The sequence below is a fragment of the Volvox carteri genome (genome assembly GCF_000143455.1).
Source record: "Volvox carteri f. nagariensis unplaced genomic scaffold VOLCAscaffold_1, whole genome shotgun sequence".
Taxonomy (NCBI): domain Eukaryota; kingdom Viridiplantae; phylum Chlorophyta; class Chlorophyceae; order Chlamydomonadales; family Volvocaceae; genus Volvox; species Volvox carteri.
The window spans coordinates 3,548,428-3,569,619 of NW_003307545.1; the positions used below are offsets into that span (position 1 = coordinate 3,548,428).

Consider the following 21,192-nt stretch of genomic DNA (forward strand, 5'->3'; position numbering starts at 1 on the left):
CCGGCCACAAAGCTGTGACCGTCGCCCCCCTCACCCCCACCGTTCATGTGGTTTTCCATGGCAATGGGTTTGTTCTGTAAGTCTGTCACCACGTCCGGCGGCAGCGACCGCAGCAGGTGCGAGGCAGCCGCCTCGTTGGTGTACAGCAGCGGAGCGGGGGCGTCCTCCGCGTCGAACTCCCCCAGGAGGGTGTAGTTGGAGGAGATGATGACAGACAGGGTCTCCATACCCAGACACGTGCCGTGGACCTAATGTGGGGGTGTGGGGGTGTGGGAGAGGGGGAAAGACGAAGCACGAACCCCGCGAGTGGGGGGAGAGAGGCGGAGAGGGGTGAGTTGACTGCCGTCGTCGTGGTCGTGTTGGTGGTGGGAAATAGGTGAGTGGTTCTGTAGGAGTAACACAAAGGCAAATCACGTCTCGCCTCTGCGCGCAGGTCGCAGGTCGTGTGGATCGTGTTGGTGGTGGTGTTCACCACAATAATGACCAGATGTGTGTCTCCGAGCTCTCTCCGCTTTCCCCCCAAATCTGCCGCAGCAGTCTTTCCTTGGCATCAGCTTCACTCGCTTCTGGTTCGCCTTTTCCCCCTTCTCAAACACCCAGTCAGCTGCCAACAACACCCGCATACGACGTCCCATGTCCCGGCCACCCCCCCTTTTCCCCCCTTCCTGCCCAACGACGACCCCCCGGGGCCCTCTCATACTCCTCGCATTGCTGTCCTCTATCTGCTGCGAGGCCCCCCCTCCTCCCCCGCTTTCCTTGTTTCTTTGCATGGGATCCCCCCCCTCTTCTCATCCGCCACACACACATATACATACAGACATACCGGAAAGTAGTCTCCGTTGTCATTGGCCTTCAAGGCCAGCTCGACAAGGTACCTGGCCGTGTCGTAAAAGCGGTGACCGGGCTCCAGGGTGGCTCCTCCCCCGGGTAGCAGCAAACCGTTAATCACGGCAAACCTACGACAGAGAGATAACGGGTTTGGTTAGTTACATATATATGCATATATACATACATACATATAGACATACATGGAAAGCAGGACGGAAGGAAGGTAGAGGGGAAAATGTAGGGGCAGCAGAAGGTATACGGACTGCAAGGACACACACACACACCTCCGTCCCTCATGTATGTATGTATGTATGTATGTGTATCTTATGGCGCTGGTGGAGGGTAGAGGGGTAGGGGACGCCACACCACCAAAGCGGTTCCCCGACCAATGAGTCACGAAAGGAGGGACGCCACAACAAGAAAATTTAATGCAAAAAGTTACAAGACAAGCTAACGACCTAAAACCGTAAAACCGTAAAACGCCACCACCTTAAAACCTCAAAACCTTCACTCGAAATTAAAACCGCTCCTCTACCTACCGACGCTCAATGTCCTGGGCGTCCATGTCGTAAAAGATGGGCACCACACGAGCACCCGCAGACTCCAGCCACTTGACGTACGACGCCGCAATGTACGACTCACCCTCCGGAGCCGGATCGCCAGGCTGTACGTACGCGTGCCGAAACACATCACGTCCGGGAAACGCCAAAGTGGCCAAGCGGGAAAACGTCAGGGGGATACCGGAGGGAGGCGGGGATGTGAAAAAAACCACTCATCCTTTGGATTTGCAACGTCCCTCTCCCCCCGCGTGTCATTCCCCTCACCATCCCACGTCGCTCTTCCGCACCTAGTTCTTCCCCGGCCTTTCTTTTGGCGGGTCCCCACACCCAACCAATGCCGACCCGCGCCTAGTTCTTTTACCCCCCTGTTTGACGGGCCCAACCAGGCACCCACCCAGGCGGCGGCATAGAACCCAGATCCCTCTCGCCCCCACGCCCAACGCACCTGGGAGAGGATTCCAATGATGGGTCTCAAGTTGGCTTCATTGCTGGGACGCGGATGGCGGGGATGGGCACCAACTGCAGTAGCAACGGTTTGCTGCTGTTCCAATATTTGGCCTCCTCCGCTTTGCAGTGCCGGCCTGAGGACAGAAGACATGACGTGCAGTAAGGACTGGAAAATGTTCACAGGAGAGTAAAAGCCGCGGGTTGCCAGACCTTTCAGGAATGAATGGCTACGCGGGGTTCCAGAGTGCGTGGGCCTCCGTGCATGCGGTGGGGAAGTGTGGTTAGGACTGAGATGGGATTGAACGTGACCATCGCCACGCAGCACAGCGGTGAGGCGGACAGAAGCCGTCGAGGCAGGTTCTTTTTGGCTGAATGGAATGATGAAAATGTTGGATGTGGATAAGGGGCTGTGCGGCTGTATTGCTGGTGCGAGGCATTCAAAAGGTCGTTGAACTGCAATCATTATCGGACAAGGAAGAGCTTCGCCAGCGGATCTAACGGGCCATTCGAAGGCATACCCTACCTGATGCCGTGAACAACAATCGGAAGGAGAATCAAAACGATGATTCCGGCAAAAACCTTCGCTTTCCGCATCGCCATTATGTGCTGACGTATGCTGCGTCGCGCGAACTCTTGACCCACACGCCTATTGACCTAAATGGGTTATGCGAAAATGGTCAGAGGGATCACGAATAAACTATAACTGCAAGCTCGTCAGTGTTGGTTGTCGTCGTCGTCGAGAATTGCAAGTTAGCACAAAAGGCAAACCATGGCCAGGTCCAACTCGAAAGACGGAAGCAACGCAACGATCAAAGCTGTTAATTGCAACGGCCTATGCAGTTTTCCCAGGGCGGCGGGATGTTTGGAATCGGTACGAATTGCCGTGGAATCAACTTACACAAAGGCTTCTTCAGTAGCCCTTCCTTCTCCACTTTAGTAATTGTTGTCAAGCTGTCTTTCTGATCTAATTAAGGAATTGTCGTTGGTTGTCCTGTTACCGCTCGCGCTTCAAGGTCTTGAGGGCTTGCTCTCTGAGAACTTACTAAGCGTTCACCAAATATGGGCAAGCAAGTAGTAAAGGTGCGCAAAAGGCATAGTGCCTTGTGCATGATAAAGTTGCCGGCGGCGGTCGACAGTTTCGTTACGGGAGTGTTGAATCCCGCACTAGCAGGCGTCCGGAAAGGAGCTGAAGGCCAAGCAAGCGGCGACAAAGCTCGAAAAGAAGAAGGTGACCGTCGCTTTGATGTATCGGCGAGTTCATGGAGTTGTTTTGTGTGTCGAGCCGGCGGCGGTGACGGTGACGGCGGCCGCCCTTGCCCCCGTTACGGTTCAACAGGTTCCCGAGCCATCTGATTCATCAGACGATGACTCTGACGATTCTGATGACTCCGACGAGGCTCCGGCGCCAGTGAAGAAGGCTGCGGTGCCCGCGAAGGTGTGGATGGGGGTGTGAAGGCTGTGGCATTAGCGTTGTCAATTTTCCTTTTTTTCGTGCAAATTACGCACAGGACACTCCTTGAATGGCAGGCAATTAGGAGTTCATGCTTAGCTTCTAATTATTAAACATGTCGTTGCTTTGCTTCGTGCAACCTTGCACACCCATTCAGTTTGTTCCTGCATTTCTTTGGCTATTAAATTCTACCCTTTCATTTAATAAAGACACTCCTTGCTTTGGGAAGGGGCTTCCCACCTTGGAGGTTCGATTAGACCGGTGATATTCGACAAATGAAGCCCCGTGACCATCCTTCATCGTTGCGTTTATCGCAACCCAGCAGGCCCCAGCGAAGAAGGTCAAGGATTCCGATGATAGCGACGACGATGACGACAGTGACGACGAGCCGCCTAAGAAGGCGGCGGCGCCTGCCAAAAAGGTCAAGGTATGTCGTAACCCCTCTCGCTCATCAAATGTGCTACCGCTCTGCACATTCTCGACGAACTAATTCCCCTTTATAATACATCTAGAGCTACACCTCCAGACTGTATTCACGAGTGGAGCAGAGTTCTCCCCACCTCACTCGGCCCCTGGTTGCTAGGCGCGCAAGCTGCCACATGCCAGGTCTCACCGCAACTCTATCGTTCCATTTGGTCGTTAGTATACTTCAACACTTGTCTCGTTGGAAGTGCGAGGTAGGATGGTGCTTATAGGCGATTTGGCAGCCCTTGAGCCCCCCCCCGGCTATTGCCTGGGCACCCCTGCATGTGTTCATTTCCCGTATAACGCTCCGCCCGTGTATGTATGTACGTATGTACTTGTGGATGCATGTGGTTGCTGTAGCCCGCTGTAAGTGACAGCGATGACGATGACAGTGATGACGATGACAGTGATGACGAGCCCCCGGCAAAGAAGGGCAAGCCGGCGGCGGCAAACAAGGCCAAGACTGCCGCCCCCCCTACAAAGCCGACACCCAAGAAGGTGTGGTGATTTGGTCCATGAACCCCGACAAGTAGTCGGGAGTAACAATGTTAATGTCCAAACCAAAATCGGAATTCTAAAACTCGAATGGGGAATTATTGGTTTATTTTTTCCTTGGATGGGCTGGCACGCATGTACTTTGTGTATGTTGTGTGTAGGCTGGGTATGGTCTCTTGTCTCTTTACACATACCCGCAAGCATGGTCCTTGGCAGGGTAGTCCGATTGAGGATCATGAAATAGATTATGTATAAATTTATATGAATGGTTTATGGAAAGTCTTTTTAGTATAATAGTTAGGCCTAGAAATAGATGGTCACTTGCCGCCGGGGCAGTGGTGAGGGAGGGCTGTTTTATTAATGTCGACGTGCGGACTACCTGAAACCGAGTTGGTGAGCGAGAACGAGAACTCTAGCCCTAATTTAAATTTAATAGGACCCAACATCAGCATTTGTATTCCGTGTGTGCGTGCGTGGTGTTGTGTGTTGTGATGTGCACAGGTGGAGACGGAGAGCGATGAGGATGATGACAGCGAGGACGATGATGATGATAGCGATGAGGAACCGCCGGCAAAGAAGGGCAAGCCGGCGGCTGCTCCGGCTGCTGCTAAGAAGGCACCCGCTAAGAAGGAGGTAAGAGTGTTGGGCAGACTCACTAGAGGCGGGTTTTTGGATCCTCTTTTGGATGCCAAAGGACTGTTAGTAAATGATCTTGTCCTGAACTTGTTGTGATGATGTTGCCTCTTCAGGAATCGTCCGATGATGACGACGACTCTGACGACGATGGTAAGTGGATTGAAATTGCAGTGTAAGTTTGGTTGATGATATGTAGAGCTCCAACTTTTGGAATTGATACTGAAATCCCATTTTGCAGCGGTGCTTTACGTACCCTTACGTAACAACATACGTATGCCGTGCATGTGTGCCGTATCACTGATCCGTTAAGAGTGGTGAATTCAGTATTTTGGCTTCGATGGGTGTTGATATTTCAGTCCACGCACCTTTGTAATATTTTTATGTTGCCTTTCCTGTATTGCAGAGGACGACAGTGAAGATGAACCGCCGAAGAAGAAGGGAGCCGCCGCCGCGGCTCCCGCTAAAAAGGCCGCAGCCGCTCCACCGGCCAAGAAGGCCGCTAAGGATTCAGATGACGATAGCGATGACGGTGAGGACTGCAACTGGCGATGCATATCGGCACATGTTGAGAACGCTGTGCAACATGCACGGGGGGGGTATTTGTGTACCAAGCAAGCAAACCGCTGCAAGATCAACGCCCCGCCGTGATCCTCTTTTGCAGATGATGACGAGGATAGCGATGACGACGATGAGGGCGATGCGAAAATGGCTGATGCCAAGAAGGCCACTCCGGCCTCTGCCGGCAAGCGCAAGGCCGATGAGGAAGACGACGATGATGATGAGGAGGAGGAAGAGGAAAAGGAGGCGGAGCCCGCGCCCGCCAAGAAAAAGCAGCGGCTCGACGTGGAGGGCAACGCGGCCGCCACTAATGGCGGCACGGACAGCACCCGAGTGTTCGTTGGCAACCTGAGCTGGAAGGCCACCGAGGACGACGTACGGAAGCACTTCAAGGACTGCGGCAAGGTTTGTGCTTGAAGAGTGTTGTTTGTGAGTTGGAGGATATGCCTCAGTGCCTCTGACAGGAGGAGATGGCTCTCAAATTTTAGGGGCTCTTGCAGCTGGAATTTTAAATAAAGAATATCATCATCGGGAAGAGGCGTTGGCGGAATTGGGAAAAGATTTTCTGAGCTCCACTATTACAGTGTGGAGCGTAATGTGCTGGTAATTACTCTGCGATTCCCTGCTCTTCGTTTTTGCGGCGAAGTGCCTTTTCACATCATTTCTCCTGCTTCCTTGTCTGTTTCGTTCGTCTGCAGATTGTGAATGTACGGATGGGTGTTGATCCGGAGACGGGTCGTTCTAGGGGCTTTGCGCATGTGGAATTTGGAGATGCCGCTCAGGCTAAGAAGGCCGTCTCCAAAGCCGGCACGGAGATTGACGGCCGAGCCATCAAGGTGGAGGTCACGCAGCCACGGCCCCAGAGGTGAGTGGGGGGGATGATGTCTTCGTGTAACGATGTACGTGCGTGCCGGGATATGCTGGTTGGGGAAGGCCTCTTGTATATCGCCGTGGCATATCGATAAACCTTTTCTTTGTCGTCGGCTTTGTTTCGTTGCTGATGGTGTGGTATCATCTCGACCATGAAACGAACATCGCAGGGACAGCTTTGGCGGGGGCGGCCGCGGTGGTGGCGGCGACGTCGACGGCACGACGGTCTTTATCAAAGGCTTTGACGTCAACTACGGCTCAGAGGATGAGATTCGGTCCGCCTTGGAGGAGGTCTTTGGCGGTTGCGGCGGGATTAAGAGCATTCGCTTGCCGTCTGATCGCGAAGCTGGCACCTTGAAGGGTTTTGCGTATATTGAGTTCGACTCGACTGAAGCCAAGGTGAGGTTGTTCAGGGTGCGCGTGCACGTGTGTGTTGTGTGTGTGCCGGGCTGGGACGTCCGCTTTCATCACGCCAATTGAGAATACGAAATGGGTATATTTCCTTCGTATGTTTCCTTACGGCTATGACGTGACAAATGAAACTTTCCCAAAACCGTCGTTTTTCAAATATGTAAAATTGTATCCTTGGTTCGAATGCCCGGAACACGACATATGTGCAGACCGCGGCTGGGGAGCTCGACGGGTCCGAGGCGGCTGGTGGTTACCTCAAGGTGGATACGAATGTGGCCCGGCGCGACAATGCGGGCGGTCGTGGCGGCGGCAGGGACGGTGGCCGCGGCGGTTTTGGCGGCCGTGGCGGCGGCCGCGGCGGCTTCGGTGGCCGCGACGGCGGCAGGGGCCGTGGCGGGTTTGGCGGTCGCGACGGTGGTAGGGGCCGGGGGAGAGGCCGCGACGGCGGCAGGGGCGGCGGCCGCGGCGGTGGCCGCGGCGGTGGCATGAGGATCGACACGAGCGCCGGTAGCGGCAAGAAGATGTCGTTTGACGATTGAGCTCCTAGACGGTGTGGTGGTTGGCTGTCGAGTGCGGGGGCGGGGGTGCTTTTGGGGTGAAGTGGCGTGTAGGGTGGGGGAGGAGGATGGGAAATGGAGGTCGCGTTTGATTTGGTTTCTGTTATCCATGCATCTCCGAAAACGGCGTGTGCGCCCAGTACTCGTGCGAGCCAATTTGCAGGGCAGAGTTTGACCAAGTTGATTGTGCCCAGTCCCGCTGAACTGTTTCGGGGATGTACCCGGTATCTTGTGCGATGTTTTATGTTTAACTTTCTAACGAGGACTGTCTTAGGATCTGTCGGATAGATGTAGGATTGGGTAAATACACACAGATTGGTTGGTCCAACTGTTACCGTTTGGAAGCAAAGGGGCTTATCGGGGGTGGATATGATGTCGGGAGTAACCTTGTTGTCCTTGGTAGGAGTTGGAGGAAGGCAAAAGTGGAAAAGAGGTGGAAGCGGGCGGAAAATCGAATTCTTAACCGATCTTGTGCCGTTAACCGTTTTATTCGAACAGTGTGGTTTTTATGTGCTGTGTAAATCATACCATGCAGGTTGACGAGATCACGGTGGGGTTGTTGGACGAGTTGTTGGTTTTTTGCTCAGAAGCATCGAGTTTGTTTTGTTTTTGTTTTACAAGTGGAAAAGAGTACAGCACCACGCAAATGCGTCCTTTGCACGTATTCACACGTGCCGCTGAATGAGTCAGATGGCGAAGAGAGATGCCAACTACAGCTACTACAACCTATGTTGAAAGAAATCACACCAGGTGTGCCGGAGGAACGTTATTTGGACCCAACCTCATCTTCGGATTTATTTTTTTTCCTGACGAGAGATTACGAAATAAGAGAAATGACTTCCTGATTAAAGAGAAATTATGAAGCAGGCCGGAATGCCCGCTTAGATCAGGTCCCCGGGTGGCAGCTGCGCACACATACAAACACACACAGCAGTTTTGATTTCTTTACAGACACACACAACAGAGCCGTATGTAGCCAGCCACCCACTACAGCTCTGTGCCCTCCTTTCCCCACCCCTACTACTGCATCGCAAAAAACTTTCATCACCCCGCACACACACACAAACATCGGCCGGCACCGATAGCCAAGCGTGCGCGGAAATACTTCTTCTGGCATCGACACCTATCCGCTAATTTCTTAAACTTTGTCGCCTCGTTTCCCCTTCACAGTCTCTTCTTCGCAGCTCTTCCCAAAATGCTTTGCGCACATGGACGTTGACAGACGAGCGCAGCACACAACCAAATTCATCTCCTATTATCTCCTACCTCCTATCATATACGCGACAACATCAGCAGCTGCATATTCCCGTCGTCTGCATTCTACACAACACCACAGCTACCACTAAACGGCCACTACGACATTACATCCTATACTCCATATACGCAGCTCACCACATGACATCGGCCGCAAGACTCTACAACAACCTACCTCGCTGAAACTACCTTTTCCCCCTCCTCCTCTTCGTCCTCCTCCTTCGTCCTAATCGCAATTGCCATTATTAACAACTCCCAACTATCAACGACAAAACATATGAAAACAGATCACCTCCACGGCGCAACGTCGGGTTGGAGGGCGGGGCGGGGCGGGAAGGGGGGGGAGGACGGCTGCGCTGCGTTTCTGAGCGCATAACCCCTTTCAACGCCCCTCTTCCCTCCCTCTGGAAGCAGCGCATACAAAGCAGAGCATCCTTCCTTGCTTGCTTCCTTGCTTCCTATAAATGCCTCCCCACCTTCCCCCCACTCGCGCGCTCTCATTATTTTCTTCGAAAGGCGGCCTTGCATGGAAATAAGTATTAAAGCCCACCACACCCTGGATAAGAAAAAAAGGTAGAAAAGAGCCTGAAAAAGCGCTAAACAGTCTCCATCACCTCATGGCGCCAAATAAATAATACACAGCGCAGGCTGGTTCCGGAGCCGGCTCAGGCGAAATAACACGCCGCCGGCCGCATTGAGGGACGCCATTCACTCGCGCACTCCTTCCTTCGTCGCGTATATCCCCAAAGAACAGAGACATGAAAACCATTCAGCACTGGCGCGTCGTGCAGCACGCCTGTATGCATGTCTGTATGCATGTAACGGTGCAAACACACGTTTGCAAACAAAAAAGCATGCGCGTACAGGCACAGGCACGTGCGCCCCAACCAATACACACACACACATCTCATCACTCCTGACGGATGCCTCAGAGCTCAGTAGATGCCATGGTCGATACCGTACACCATACATACCGTACACGCCGTACAGCACTCCAGGAGGAGCAGCTAGACAGACATACCTACGGACAGACCTCAGCAGGATCATTGAATGAAATCTAAAAACATACGCGATACGTGTCACAGCCACCTTCCCCCCCCACACACATACATACACACATGAACCCTGACGGCGCGAATTAATGGGACGCCAGCGGACGACGATAACGACCAGGGCAGCCGGTTGCGATGCCTTAGGGGGCCATGTGTGGCTGCTGGCCTGGATCCGCGGTGGGGTTGTGGGAGGGCCGCACTACCACCACAGCCCTGAGCCCCTGAACCCCCACACTCAGCACACTCAGCACACGGTTGCTTGGCGCCTTAGGGGGTCGCTGGAAGGCCGCCACATCCCCTCTTCCTGAGAGAGAGTGTGTGTGTGTGTGTGTGTAGCTATGGAGCCAGCCAGCCACCCCGCGCCGTGAAACGCACAACGCCAATAGAGAACTTCGGCGGATCGACAACGGATCAGTAGGCCATGGAGGTATATCGAGAGAGAGACGCCAAAGGCCAGGGCGCGTGCCTGGATGGATGGATGGATGGATGGATGGATGGATGGATGGATGGATGGATGGTGTGATGTGATGTGCTCTGTGCATGGAATGATCCGCATAATGGCACAGCGGCTTTCAGGACGAATAAATGAAATTACCCCCACGTTTCCATTCTTCGATGGTGATGCTGCTACTGTTGCTGCTGCTGCTGTTGCTGCTGCTAGTAATAATAATCATAATGAAATCCGTTACCATAGCCCCACAGCGATGCAACCCCCCACTGACGCCCTCCTTCCCCACAACCTTTGGCCTGTTCACCACTTCAAACTTCGAATGTGTGCACCCGCCGCCGCGAGCACCGAAGTACCGCAACAAGTGCAACTCGTGCTGCTGCACCTGCAGCGGCTGCTGCCCAACGGCTGCTACTGCTGCTGCTACTGCTACTGCACAGATTTTAGTTCTGCAACAGAAGATCCGGGAGTTCCGGCGGGTATCACCGCCTGCCGTACTGCCTGCCGTACCGCCTGCCGCAGCTGCACCGCCCCCTCACAGTCCACCGTACCCTGCCAGACAGCCGCCAGGTCAGCACGCGGGATGGCGGCCGCCGGCTGGTGCAGCAGCGCGGCGTCTAGCCTCACCACCCGGACCTCCGATACCGATACACCGCAGGCAGCCGCCAATGTTCGCAGCGCCGCTGCCCGACGGCCCGGCGGTGACTCAGCGCACGTCAGCAGCACGGGAACCAGCGGGCAGGCCGCCTCGGTTGCGCGGTTTCGGAGCGCCTCCATGTCGCGACTGCGCAGCACTCGTAGCGGATCACGGCAGCTCGCCACTACTACCAGCACGCCCCAGTCAGAGGATGAGGTACGCGGAGGCGGGCTGGCGGAGGCGGTGGCGGTGGTGGAGGCGCCGCTGCCGCCGCCAGGCGCTGCAGCAACCGACCCTGCTTGAGCTGGAGAAGAAGGAGGACGCTCTCCTCCGGGTTGCGTCTCCAGCGGATGATGATGACGATGATGGCATGTGGCTGACGACCCGTGGGACATTACGGGCCCGCCGGCACCCGAATGGCCGCGACGAAGGACCTGCACGTGGTGCGGGGTGTGGGGGTTATGCGGGGGTTATGCGGTGTTAGATGGATTTAGAGATGATGTGAGATATGCGAGCGACCGCCGCTGGCGTGAAATGGACATCGCATATGGTATGAGTATGTTGTTGTTGGTGGTGTGGTGGTGAAGTTTTGGTGGGTACATGTAAAGTGAAGAAGGAAGAACAACTGGCGACCGACGTCCAACGTTGCCAACTGCTGGAGTGGGATGTGGTGTGGTGTGGTGTGGTGTGGTGAGTTGTGGTGGGTGTCGCGGCTAGAAAGTTAGGACGGGATTTTGTGACGTTTGTGGAGTTCAGGACTGACAGCATCAGAACATGTTCAATAGCGACGACGGAGACCATCCGGCGATACCACCCCAAATCCACATCGTTCACATCCACATCCACGTCCATCGTTCACATCCACGTCTTTACGCATACATAGACATACATAGACATACATAGACATACATAGACATACATACATACATACATACATACATACATACATATATACATACATACATTTTGTGTAACCTATTTGTGTAGCTTAAACCCACCACAATCGCACCTGCAGCCCCCAGCCGGGCAAGCGGCCAAGCATGCCCACCAGCGCCACGGGCCGCAGCAGGGCGCCCACCACTCCCCCTAGCAGCGCACGCCACCACAGACCTCGCTGCAGCACCTGCCGCCGCAGCCCCTCCTCCATCCGCTGTACAGCCACGAACGGCGCCACACCCACTAGCTCGGAGCGGTCGGCCCCACGTGGGCCGCCGTGAAAAAAAGGCATGTCACCCAGCGCCGCCGTCGCCGCCACCGCGGCCGTCGCGGCGCCGCCCACCGCGAGGCGAGCTGCCGCGGCGGCGGCCGCCCCAGGTCCCAATAGCAGCGAGGCTGGCGGAACGCCAGGTGCTACTGCCGCAGAAACGGAATTTGTTGCGGGGGCGGCGGGGGCGGGGGCGGGAGCGGCTGCAGCAGTACTCGACTGCGGGGCTTCTCCTCCCGCAGGACTGCTGCCATAGCAGCGGCCCCTCCACAGCTGCGCCGCTGGTACCAGCTCTAGCTGGGCTGGCGGCGGCGGCGCCGGAGCGCCGCCGCTGCCACCACGCGGCCGTCGCAGCGGCAGCAGGTGCCGCTGCCCGGCAGCGTTAGCGGCGATAGCGACGCCGCTACCGCTGCGGCCGGAGCCCCAAGTTCTGCTTGCCGGCTCGACCATGACGTTGCAAAGCTCCAAGCCGTCGGACAGTACCCTCGGCGGAAGTGGGAGCGCCGCGCGGCCCGAGCCGGCCGTCAACCTGCGAAGGAGCTGCGATCGTAGCTGTGCCAGGGACACTGCCGCCGCAGCGGCGACTCCACCGCCGCCGCCGCCGCCGCCGCCGCCGCGACCCCGGGTGGGCTGCACATCGGCGGCAACTGCGACCGAAGCCGTGGCGCCAGTTCCGGGCTGTGCCGTCGCCATCCGACGAAGCTGCGCTGCCGTACCTCCTAGCGGTGGCGGGAACCAGGGCCCGGAGCGACGCGACGACTCCGCAGCCGCAGCGGAGAGCTGTGTGGCTGACGACGTAGTCTTCGTGGAGCCTGTACCTGTAGCGGCCGATGTCGCCGCAGACTGCAGACCGCCGCGGCTTCCTTCCACCGCTGAAGCGACGACTGCACCACTATGTGCGAATGTGCTGCCGCCGCCGCCGCCGCCGCCGCCGCCGCCGCCTCCGCCGCCGTCGCGACTACCAGCAGCAGTACGACTCGACGGGTAACGGCCAGGCCTCACTCCCGGCAGGGGCCATGACAGCCAGGTCGCTGGATGTGTGAGCAGCGGTGCCGGTGTCGGTGAAGGTGAAGGTACAGCAGCAGCTGTTGCTGCTGCTGCTGCCCCCCGGGCGCCAGCGGCGGCCGCACGGCCACCGCCATCGGCAGGCGCGCGCGGGACGCTCCCGGGCCACCAAAGCACCCATCCACGGCCGACGGGACGTGCAGCAGGGCCGCCACCGCCGCCGCCGCCGCCGCTGCCGGCTGCAGCAGCAGTAGTAGCGGAGCTCCGCTCACTGCGGTTTTGCTGGGCACGGCCGCTGGCTGCCTGAGCGGCGGCGCCAAAACGGAGGACCCAACGAGGGGGCCCCCACTGCGACGTTGACCCAGTCCGCGACTCCGAAACAGACGCGAGGCCAGGCGCTGACGCCGCCGCGGATGTGCCTGCCGATACCGATGCCGTACCCGCTGCGGTACGTGACGAGGCCGGCCCTAGCCGGGGCGCGGGAATAGATATCGGCAGGCCATGGGGAATGGCACGCAGCAGCAATGCCGCTGGGGGAGACTTGCCGGGTGCTGTGGCTGTTTCCTTCGACGGTGCAGGTCGTTGCTGTTGTGGCGTCGTCATAGGTGGCGGCGGCGGCGGAGGCGAAGGCTGCTCGCTGGATATGCCGACGCCGGAGGAAGTGGCGGCGGCCATTGCGACCGCCGCTGCAGACGCCGCCGCAGCGACGAGGACCGCTACCTCGCTGCCGGTGAACGCCGTCGCCGCCGCTGCTGCGGCCGCCACGACCGCCGCCATCGTCACGGCCGCGTTCGCAAACACGGACACGCCGCCGTCGGAGTGAAACGCTGCTACCGTGCTCGCGACGACGGCCGCTGCACCCACCGCCGCCGCCGCGCCGGTGGCGCCAGCGGCTGATGCCGCCGCCGCGCCCACCGCCGCCGCAGCTAGGCTTTGCCGAATCCCCCAGCGGGTCCGAACACGAAGCACGCGGCCTTGGGCCGCGAGGCGAATCCACCAAGGTGCAAAACCTCCCTTGCCTCGCTGGCCCGCCGCCTTCACGCCGGCTGCCGCCGGTCCCGGCTTTGTTCCAAGGGTGTTATGGGTCCGAGCAGATAAGGAGCTGCCAGGCCGAGCACTCGGAAGCGGCGCCGCTGCTCCCGCAGCTGATGCTGACGGAGCCGGAGCCGGCGGCGGCGGCGGTGGCAACGACGCCGATGGCACTGAGCCAGCTGTCCCTGCCTGTGAAGCAGCTATCGTTCCAGCCCTCGCCACGGCCGCCGCGCCGGCGGCGGCGGTAGCAGCCCGACGGACATTCGCCGTCGCCACGGCACTAAATACGGCAGACAGCGCCCACGTCACCGGCGGCGGTACCCATGCCGCTAAGCCGGCGGAGGCGCCCAAGGCGCCGCCGCCGGCGGTGCCCCCCGCGGGATGCCGCGCGTCCAATCTCGACGCCGCCAATGCCGCCGGCGCCGACAGCGCAGCTTGCACAAGAGACGCTGCGTAAGGCGACGTGCCGAGGATTGCAACCCGCGGCCGGTGTACGGCAACCGGTACGTCACTCAGCGCGTGGAAATCACTCCGTGCGGACACTACCAAACGTGCCGGCAGTGTGCCATCCAAAAGGCCTTGTGCAACGGATAGCGGCAACGTCACCCGAAGCAGCAAACGACTGGGCATCGCGACGACCGCATCCGTCGCCACGGCGGCGGCGGCGGCGGCGGCGCCATCGGTTCGAGTCGCCGCCATGCCGCCAATGAAGCCGCCTGGAGACCTGCCCGACATGGAAAAGCTGGCGCATTCGTCGCTTCTAGCCTTGACACAACTGCTGCTGCTGGTGTGCCGCCCTGGCGGCGCGTTAACGGTGCCGCCGCCACCGACGCCGCCGCCAGCGACCCCCTCGGTAATTGCAGCGGTATTATTGCTGGCTGGCCGATTGTTTTGCTGCTGAAAGCGAAAGCGCCGCCAGGGCCCCACGTGGCCATTCATGCCGGCAGCCGCCGGCGCCATGAGGGGGCCAGAGCCGCCGCCAGCGCCTGCCGACGACGGCGCGGAGGCTGGCGTGGCACTCGTCGCTGCCAGGCTTGCGAAGCTACCCCATCCCACTTGGCCCTGGTCCTGACCTTGCCCTTGCGGGCGACAGCGGCGCATGAAGTTGCCGGCGAAGTGGTGCAACGTGTTTCGGAAGAGCGACACTGGGTGCAGCGGCGGCGGGTTGGCCTCGTCACTGTACGGCTGAGCGTACAGGACTTGTACGACCTCGCACGGGACTGCCGTGGCGGATGACGAGGAGGACGGCACGGCAGCCATGGGGCCGGGGTTTGTGTGGCCGGGCAAGCGTACGGCAGGGGATGAAGCCGCCAGCGGAGGAGGTGACATATCCGCTGTTGCCTTTGCCGTCATCGCCGTCAGCTGCGACGCCGCCGCCGCCGTCGGCTGTGGCGCCGAGGACAGCGCACCGGGCTGTTGATTCTGCCTCGGGGCAACGACGCGACCCGCCGCCGTTGCACCTGGAATGCTACTGCCGTCCCCCGCTACAACGCTTCCGCCGCCCAACGCCGCTGGAAATGGCACCCAACGCGCCTGTACCTGCCCGCCGACAGCTGCCGCCGCCGCCGCCCCCGCCCCCGGCCCCGCCTGACTCGCAGCGTTTGTACTTGCACTTGCATCAGCGTTCACATTACCAGCACAAGCCACCGGGGCGGTGCCGACGACGCCATCTCGAACCAGCATCACAGAGACTTTACGACAGTACTGTAAGTTGTGCCCCTCCAGTTCAAGATCCAGACGTACAAGCTCATCCGGGCTACCGCGCGCGCGGCCAACGCCGCTGCCGGGGCTTCTGTACACGCCCGCGCCTCCGCCGCCACTCCCCCACACCCAGCGGAGGAGGTGGCCAACCACCGGCGCCACAGGTGCGGGCGGACGAGCGGCGGCATCCCCAGAGCGTCCCGCCGGCGCGCCTCCGCCGCCGCCACCGCCACTGCTGTTGCTGCTGCTGATATCTCCACCAGCTGGATAAGAGCCCGCTCTTCGTTTGGCTGCTAGCGCGCTACTTTGCTGACCTTCCTCTCCTGGCGACAGACGCGTGAGGCTGTCGCCTTGGTGTTGGTGGTGGCTTTTGGCATGGGCCCTCGTTTGGAAGGCCTCCGCAGGCGCGGTCTCGGAGGCGGCGGCGGCGGCAGCAGACACTACTCGGGACTCCGGCAGCACCCCCTGGAGCACGGCGCGCTGTACGGAAATGCGGGGCAGCAAGCTGTCGCACAGCTGCACGGTGCAGGTGTACGGCGCTGCCAGCGAGTGCGGCGGCGCGCACGACATGGCGTCGGCGACTGCCACCGCCGCCGTCGACATGTTGGCAGTAGCGGCGTTGCCCCCTTGGGGGACACCCCCCTGCTGTAGCTGCACCAGATCGTCGGCAGCTGTAGCTGTCGCCGCCGCCGCCGCAGCCGTCACCGCGGGCAGCTGTGGACGCTTCAGCTCAGCTACTCCTACTACTCCTTCAGCATCATCCCGCATGAGCCGCGATATGAGGTCGGTGTAACGTTGCCTGCACGTCGTCCCCCGGGCAGAGCCCGTCTGAATGTTTAATCGTCATTTCCTAGTTTGTTTTACTGTTCGGGAATGTAAGATCATGAACGATACCCTGTTCTCGTGTACCAGGAAGATGGCCCTCCTAAGCAACCACACACACACATGCACACACACGCACACACACCCTAATCCCTAACGTACTCTTCAAGTGCCTCCAAAGTCACGTCAAAACCGAACAGCATCCATCAGTCGTGGCCTTCACCTCGCTTTCCACAGGAACATGCTGTAGCTGGATTCGCCACAAGTCCCCCCAACCCCCCAGACCTACCTACCCCACCGCCGCAATGGCCCGCAACCCCACCTGTAGGCGACCATCCGGTGGAAGGAGAAGAAGCCCCGGGCGGCCTCCGGTGGGGCTGAACCTCCTGCTGCTGCTGTCGCCCCTGCTGCTGCAGGTGTTGCCATCGCTGGCCCTGCCACTGAACTCATGGCCTGCTGCTGCTGCTGCTGCTGGTGGACAGGCTGCTGTAGCTGCTGCAGCTGCTGGTCCGGCTCCCGCTGTGCCCGCAGCTGGTTCTCCAGCTCCTCAGGCGACAGCGCACCGTGCTCCGTCAGAAACCATTGCGCCCCAAAAGTATGATAGCGAGACACCTACGTAACAGCACGACATAACGGCATAGAGAGCAACGGTGGATCAGTTAGCTGGGCGGGCGGATGGGCGGGCGGGCGGATGGGCGGATGGGTGGATGGATGCGTAGGTGTATAAGCCGAAAATGAAAAGCGTCATCAGCGGCAGGAGGCTGCAGCGATGGCAGGCAATCCAGCAGCGGTGGCCGAAGCAGCAGAAGCAGCAGTAAAATCCCCAGCAGGACTTGATACATACATGCCGTATTTGTACACTGTAACCCAGGTGCCGAACAACAGCCCGCAAATTCCGGATAACACACCGGAAGCAGAGCCTTAGGTAGGGGGATCCGAGCCCTAGCCGCCAGCCGCCGCAGCCGCCTCATAACCCGCTTCCGCCCCAGCGCCAGCCGCAGCCCCCAGCTGCCGCCAGCGTTGCCGTACAACGCCTCCCGTTGCGCTGCCGCCAGGTCCATCGGCGTCTGGCCCGACAGCGCCACGCCGGCTGCGGCCGCTGCTTCCAGTTCGTCAGGTCCAGGCGACAGGATCTCTTCCATCGCCAACGCCACTCCCACCTGGTCTTCATCAAGGCTTTCCACCAACGACATTCGGCCCACACCACCACCACCACCACCGCCGCCGCTGCGCCCATGCTCCTGCGCCGCCAGCGCCGCTGCTGCCCGCGTCTGCAGGGGTATGTAGCCCGTTAGGCTGCCTGCGTCACTGCCGCCGCCGCCGCCGCCGCTGCTGCAGCTGCTCCTGGTACGATCCCCGATACTGACAGACCGACTGATGGGCGAACATGAAGAGGACGCGGAGGAGCAGTACGCGTCGTTCTGAGATTCCAGCGACATCACAGCACCGCCGAAGCTGAGGCTGTCGTCGCGGCGGCGGTGGCGACGGATGCTAGGCCCAGTGCTGCTCACGTCCGTGCTGCTAGTGGTGGTATCCCCGCTGGCGCAGCTTGAGGAGCTGCTGCTAGCGATGCTCGACGCCGATGGTGCGCGTGCCAGATGCTTAGGAAGCTGTGCCTGCGGCTGCAGCTGCATCTGCTGCACGTCTGTAGCAGCAGCAGCTGTAGCAGCTGCGGTGTTCAATCTTCCCAGAGCCGCTTTGTCCAGGCGCGCGGGCTCGGCTGCAGAGGCAGCAGCCGCCGCACGTGTCGGCGGCGGCGGCAGCAGCCCCATGCCCTCCCCTCCAACCACACCCGCACCAGTACCCGATACGCCTGCACCAGCACCAGATCCTTCCTTCCCCTTCCGGTGCCGCCCCGCACGGGCACGGCTGCCCTTGCGGCCACCGCTGCCATTACCGGCCGCCGTATCGCCCCTCCTACAGACACCAGCAGCAGCCGCACTACCAGCCGCAGCCCCGCTGCTACTGCCGGTGCCGCCGCTGCTACTGCTGGTGCCTCCGCTGCTGCTGCCGGGGGAGGTCCTAGCCTGGGAGAAGCTGATGAGACGCACCAGCTGGTCCTCGGGAAGGTAGTAGGTGGCGAAATGGCCGGCCCACCCTGCGCTCTCCACAAGCTCCGCCAGCGCTGCGTTACCGACGGCCGGGGTGGCAAAGGCGATGCAGCGCACACGCGGACGCGGCCAGTCGGGCAGCTCTCGTAGCAGACGCAGCGTGCAGAGCTTGGCGACAGCTCCTGTTGTGGGATCGTGGGGGACGGGTGGCAGTTGGGGAAGGCGAGCGACCCGCAGGTTTTATTTACGTGGGTCACCGGGCAGGAAGGCAGATCCAGCCAACATATCCTTGTAAGGGATATAAAGGCCATCCGTTTGCCAAAAGGTTACCGACAGGCCCGCTGCCAGAAGTGTTTGTGCAGGGGTTTGTTGGAGCGACGCTCTGCAGCATCCTAGCACTGGCATAACAGCAAGGAAATTCAGCCATGAAGAAGAGCCATGAGAGAAGACAAATCTCGACATTTCAAGGATATATGCACCACTTGCAAAACAACAAACTGCAGAACTGCGCACATCACACAGCCTTACCTCCCAGCGAGTGGCCGCACAACACCAGCCGCAGCCCCCGACTGACCGCCAGCTCGTACAGCTGCTCCACATGGATTGCGCGAGCGCGCTCTAGAAAGCCGCGATGCGCCGCCGGAATGGACTGTGCCAGGGAGGATAAAGATATCAAATAATGTTTTTTTTAAAAGATAATAACAATAATAAAAAGACAACTGAGCTACACACGTAGCGGTGGTGGTGGTGGCGGGGGGGGGGGCCGTGTTGCATGTCTGACGACGGGAGTAGGAAGGCAGGCCTTCAGCTTACAAAGAAGACGAAAAGAAAAGAAGGGGCCGGTGTTGTGCACATGCTGCTTATACACGTACGTGTTTCATACTGAGGAACAGGTGCACATCACCGCAGTCCGACCGAATTTGAAGGTGACCCAATTGTGAGTGGGCCAATTGCGACGACTCGATAGGATGGGAATCGTGGGGGATTCACGGTAGGTTATGACACGGCTAGTGGGTTTGGGGGGTCCTGGACGGCACCAGGCGGCCGTGAGGGCTGCCGTCTGGTCACCGGGAAACCCTAAGATGCCGTACGCCGCTGCGGGAAGGCCCGTGACAGGCCCGGGCGCGACAGCATCCCCCCGGGCACACTTAATGACCAAGACAGTGGAAGCCGACTGCGGGAAAACCGTTTCTGACAGGTCCCAAAACGGGACGGACGCCCTAGGAAGTAGGATGACAACGAGAAATTGCAGTTTCGGGTCGTCCCCATGCGGGTTGGATGGTGTGACGGGGAAGGCGTGCTCGCACCTGCCGGTCCGCAGCCAGGCGCGCAGACTCAGCCCAGACGGGAGTGTGCAGCAAGTTGGCGTCAGCGAGGATGTCCTGGAACTGCTTGGTGCCCATGAAGGCCACATACATGGAGGTGGGGGATGTCGCGATGAGGTAGTGCTGGGGGATGCCTGACAGGCTAAGTTGCACCGCCTGCAGCTCGACCCAGCCCGGCGGAAAGCTGGACACAAACTCTGTGACTTTGGCCACGACGCCTGCCTCGTCAAGCTCTAGCTTCTTGTATACACATTCGCTCAGTATTAAGGACGCGATAAGGTCTTGTAGCTCGTCCGCACTCTCCAACCGCAGACGACGACAAGCTTGGCTGAGAGGGTTGTTCGAGAAGTCCATCACTTCTGTCAAGTCGCCGGCGTCCGTAGATGCACCATAAGCTCCGAAAGCGCTAACCGCTCTTGAAACTCCTCCATGAGGTCGCGAGTTAGCCCGGATGCGTCGGGTACGCCGGTGAACAGCACACCTGGCAACATTGCATCGTCTGCGGGCTAGCAAAAGCCCTGCCCGGCCAACTGAGGCCTCGACATCGCCACTCTCCCTATGGTCAAGCTGAATTCCTGGCTTCCATGAGAGCGGAGCCCGCAGCGACACCATTGCCATTACACGATCGTTGACAAGCCCATTAAGGAAAGGACAAAAGCTGCATAATTGCTCAATTTTGAGAGCATGACGTTCACTAAGAGGCAAGGTGCGCCAATTTCCTCATGTGTAATTTCGCGGCATTGCTTAAACGTCATCGCGTGATCCGTACTCACTACTAACTTATTGTGGGGAAGGCCATTGCGTCTGCGACCACACTCCCGCGGTACCCAAACCCTTCAAAGACAACTCCGATCAGCCATTTGGCTGTTAGTGGGAGGGCGGGTGGGCCGCTCGCACGGCAATCGAGTAGAGAGTACGAAAATAACCTAATGCAGTCATCGACAGCAGAAAACGTAAGCCTCCAGCCTCAGGCCGACTCTCTTACCTACCATTCATATTTTCTACCTCGTTCCCAAGACTCCGCCGCGTTGCCTCTAGTTCGACTCGTGCCACAGGTAACTTCGCTCGTCGCTACTTTGCCATTCACCTTCGCCTCCACCCAGCCTCTGCTTCTCCACAGAAGCGGCGACCTCCTTCGCCGTTGTTACGCCTCGTCTATGCGAATCCTCCTCATCCGACTGGGTCTTCTGCCTACCCGGTGCGCGCCCCTCTCTCCGCGCATCCGTCTCTCCGGTCCTCTCTAACGGTTGCCTACCTTACTGCAGGACTCGCCCCTTGCCTGTCCGTTGCCGGGTAGGCTTTTCTTGCCTTCCCCGGCCCCACTTGGGGCGCCCCTCCTTGGCTCGTCCACTACCTTACTTCCATCCGTTCCTGCCCCTCGGGG

General features: G+C 59.2%; 3 protein-coding genes across 3 annotated transcripts in view; 1 reads left to right on the top strand and 2 right to left on the bottom strand.

Annotated features, from left to right (window-relative positions):
• The window catches only part of VOLCADRAFT_102798 (uncharacterized protein), a gene marked incomplete at its 5' end in the record, with an annotated part of 5,719 nt that extends 3,284 nt beyond the window's left edge, over window positions 1-2,435 (bottom strand). The window contains 5 exons of the mRNA XM_002946139.1: window positions 35-248; window positions 824-956; window positions 1,368-1,492; window positions 1,834-1,876; window positions 2,359-2,435. Coding sequence (XP_002946185.1) covers window positions 35-248; window positions 824-956; window positions 1,368-1,492; window positions 1,834-1,876; window positions 2,359-2,435 — 592 coding nt within the window. The remainder of the gene's footprint in view (window positions 1-34; window positions 249-823; window positions 957-1,367; window positions 1,493-1,833; window positions 1,877-2,358) is intronic.
• A 3,151-nt stretch (window positions 2,436-5,586) lies between these two features.
• Window positions 5,587-6,789, top strand: VOLCADRAFT_54847 (uncharacterized protein; the record flags this gene model as incomplete). Its single annotated transcript, XM_002945799.1, has 4 exons — window positions 5,587-5,844; window positions 6,138-6,304; window positions 6,486-6,505; window positions 6,572-6,789. The coding sequence occupies 4 exons, from the start codon at window positions 5,587-5,589 to the stop codon at window positions 6,787-6,789; spliced, it is 663 nt and encodes a 220-aa protein (XP_002945845.1).
• A 2,934-nt stretch (window positions 6,790-9,723) lies between these two features.
• On the bottom strand, window positions 9,724-20,426 carry VOLCADRAFT_86206 (uncharacterized protein; the record flags this gene model as incomplete). The annotated part of the gene is made up of 8 exons (XM_002946140.1): window positions 9,724-9,887; window positions 10,583-11,102; window positions 11,678-12,690; window positions 13,150-16,409; window positions 16,755-17,044; window positions 17,341-18,665; window positions 19,012-19,132; window positions 19,791-20,426. 8 exons carry the CDS (start codon window positions 20,424-20,426, stop codon window positions 9,724-9,726), a joined length of 7,329 nt encoding a protein of 2,442 aa, XP_002946186.1.
• Window positions 20,427-21,192: the final 766 nt, after the last annotated feature.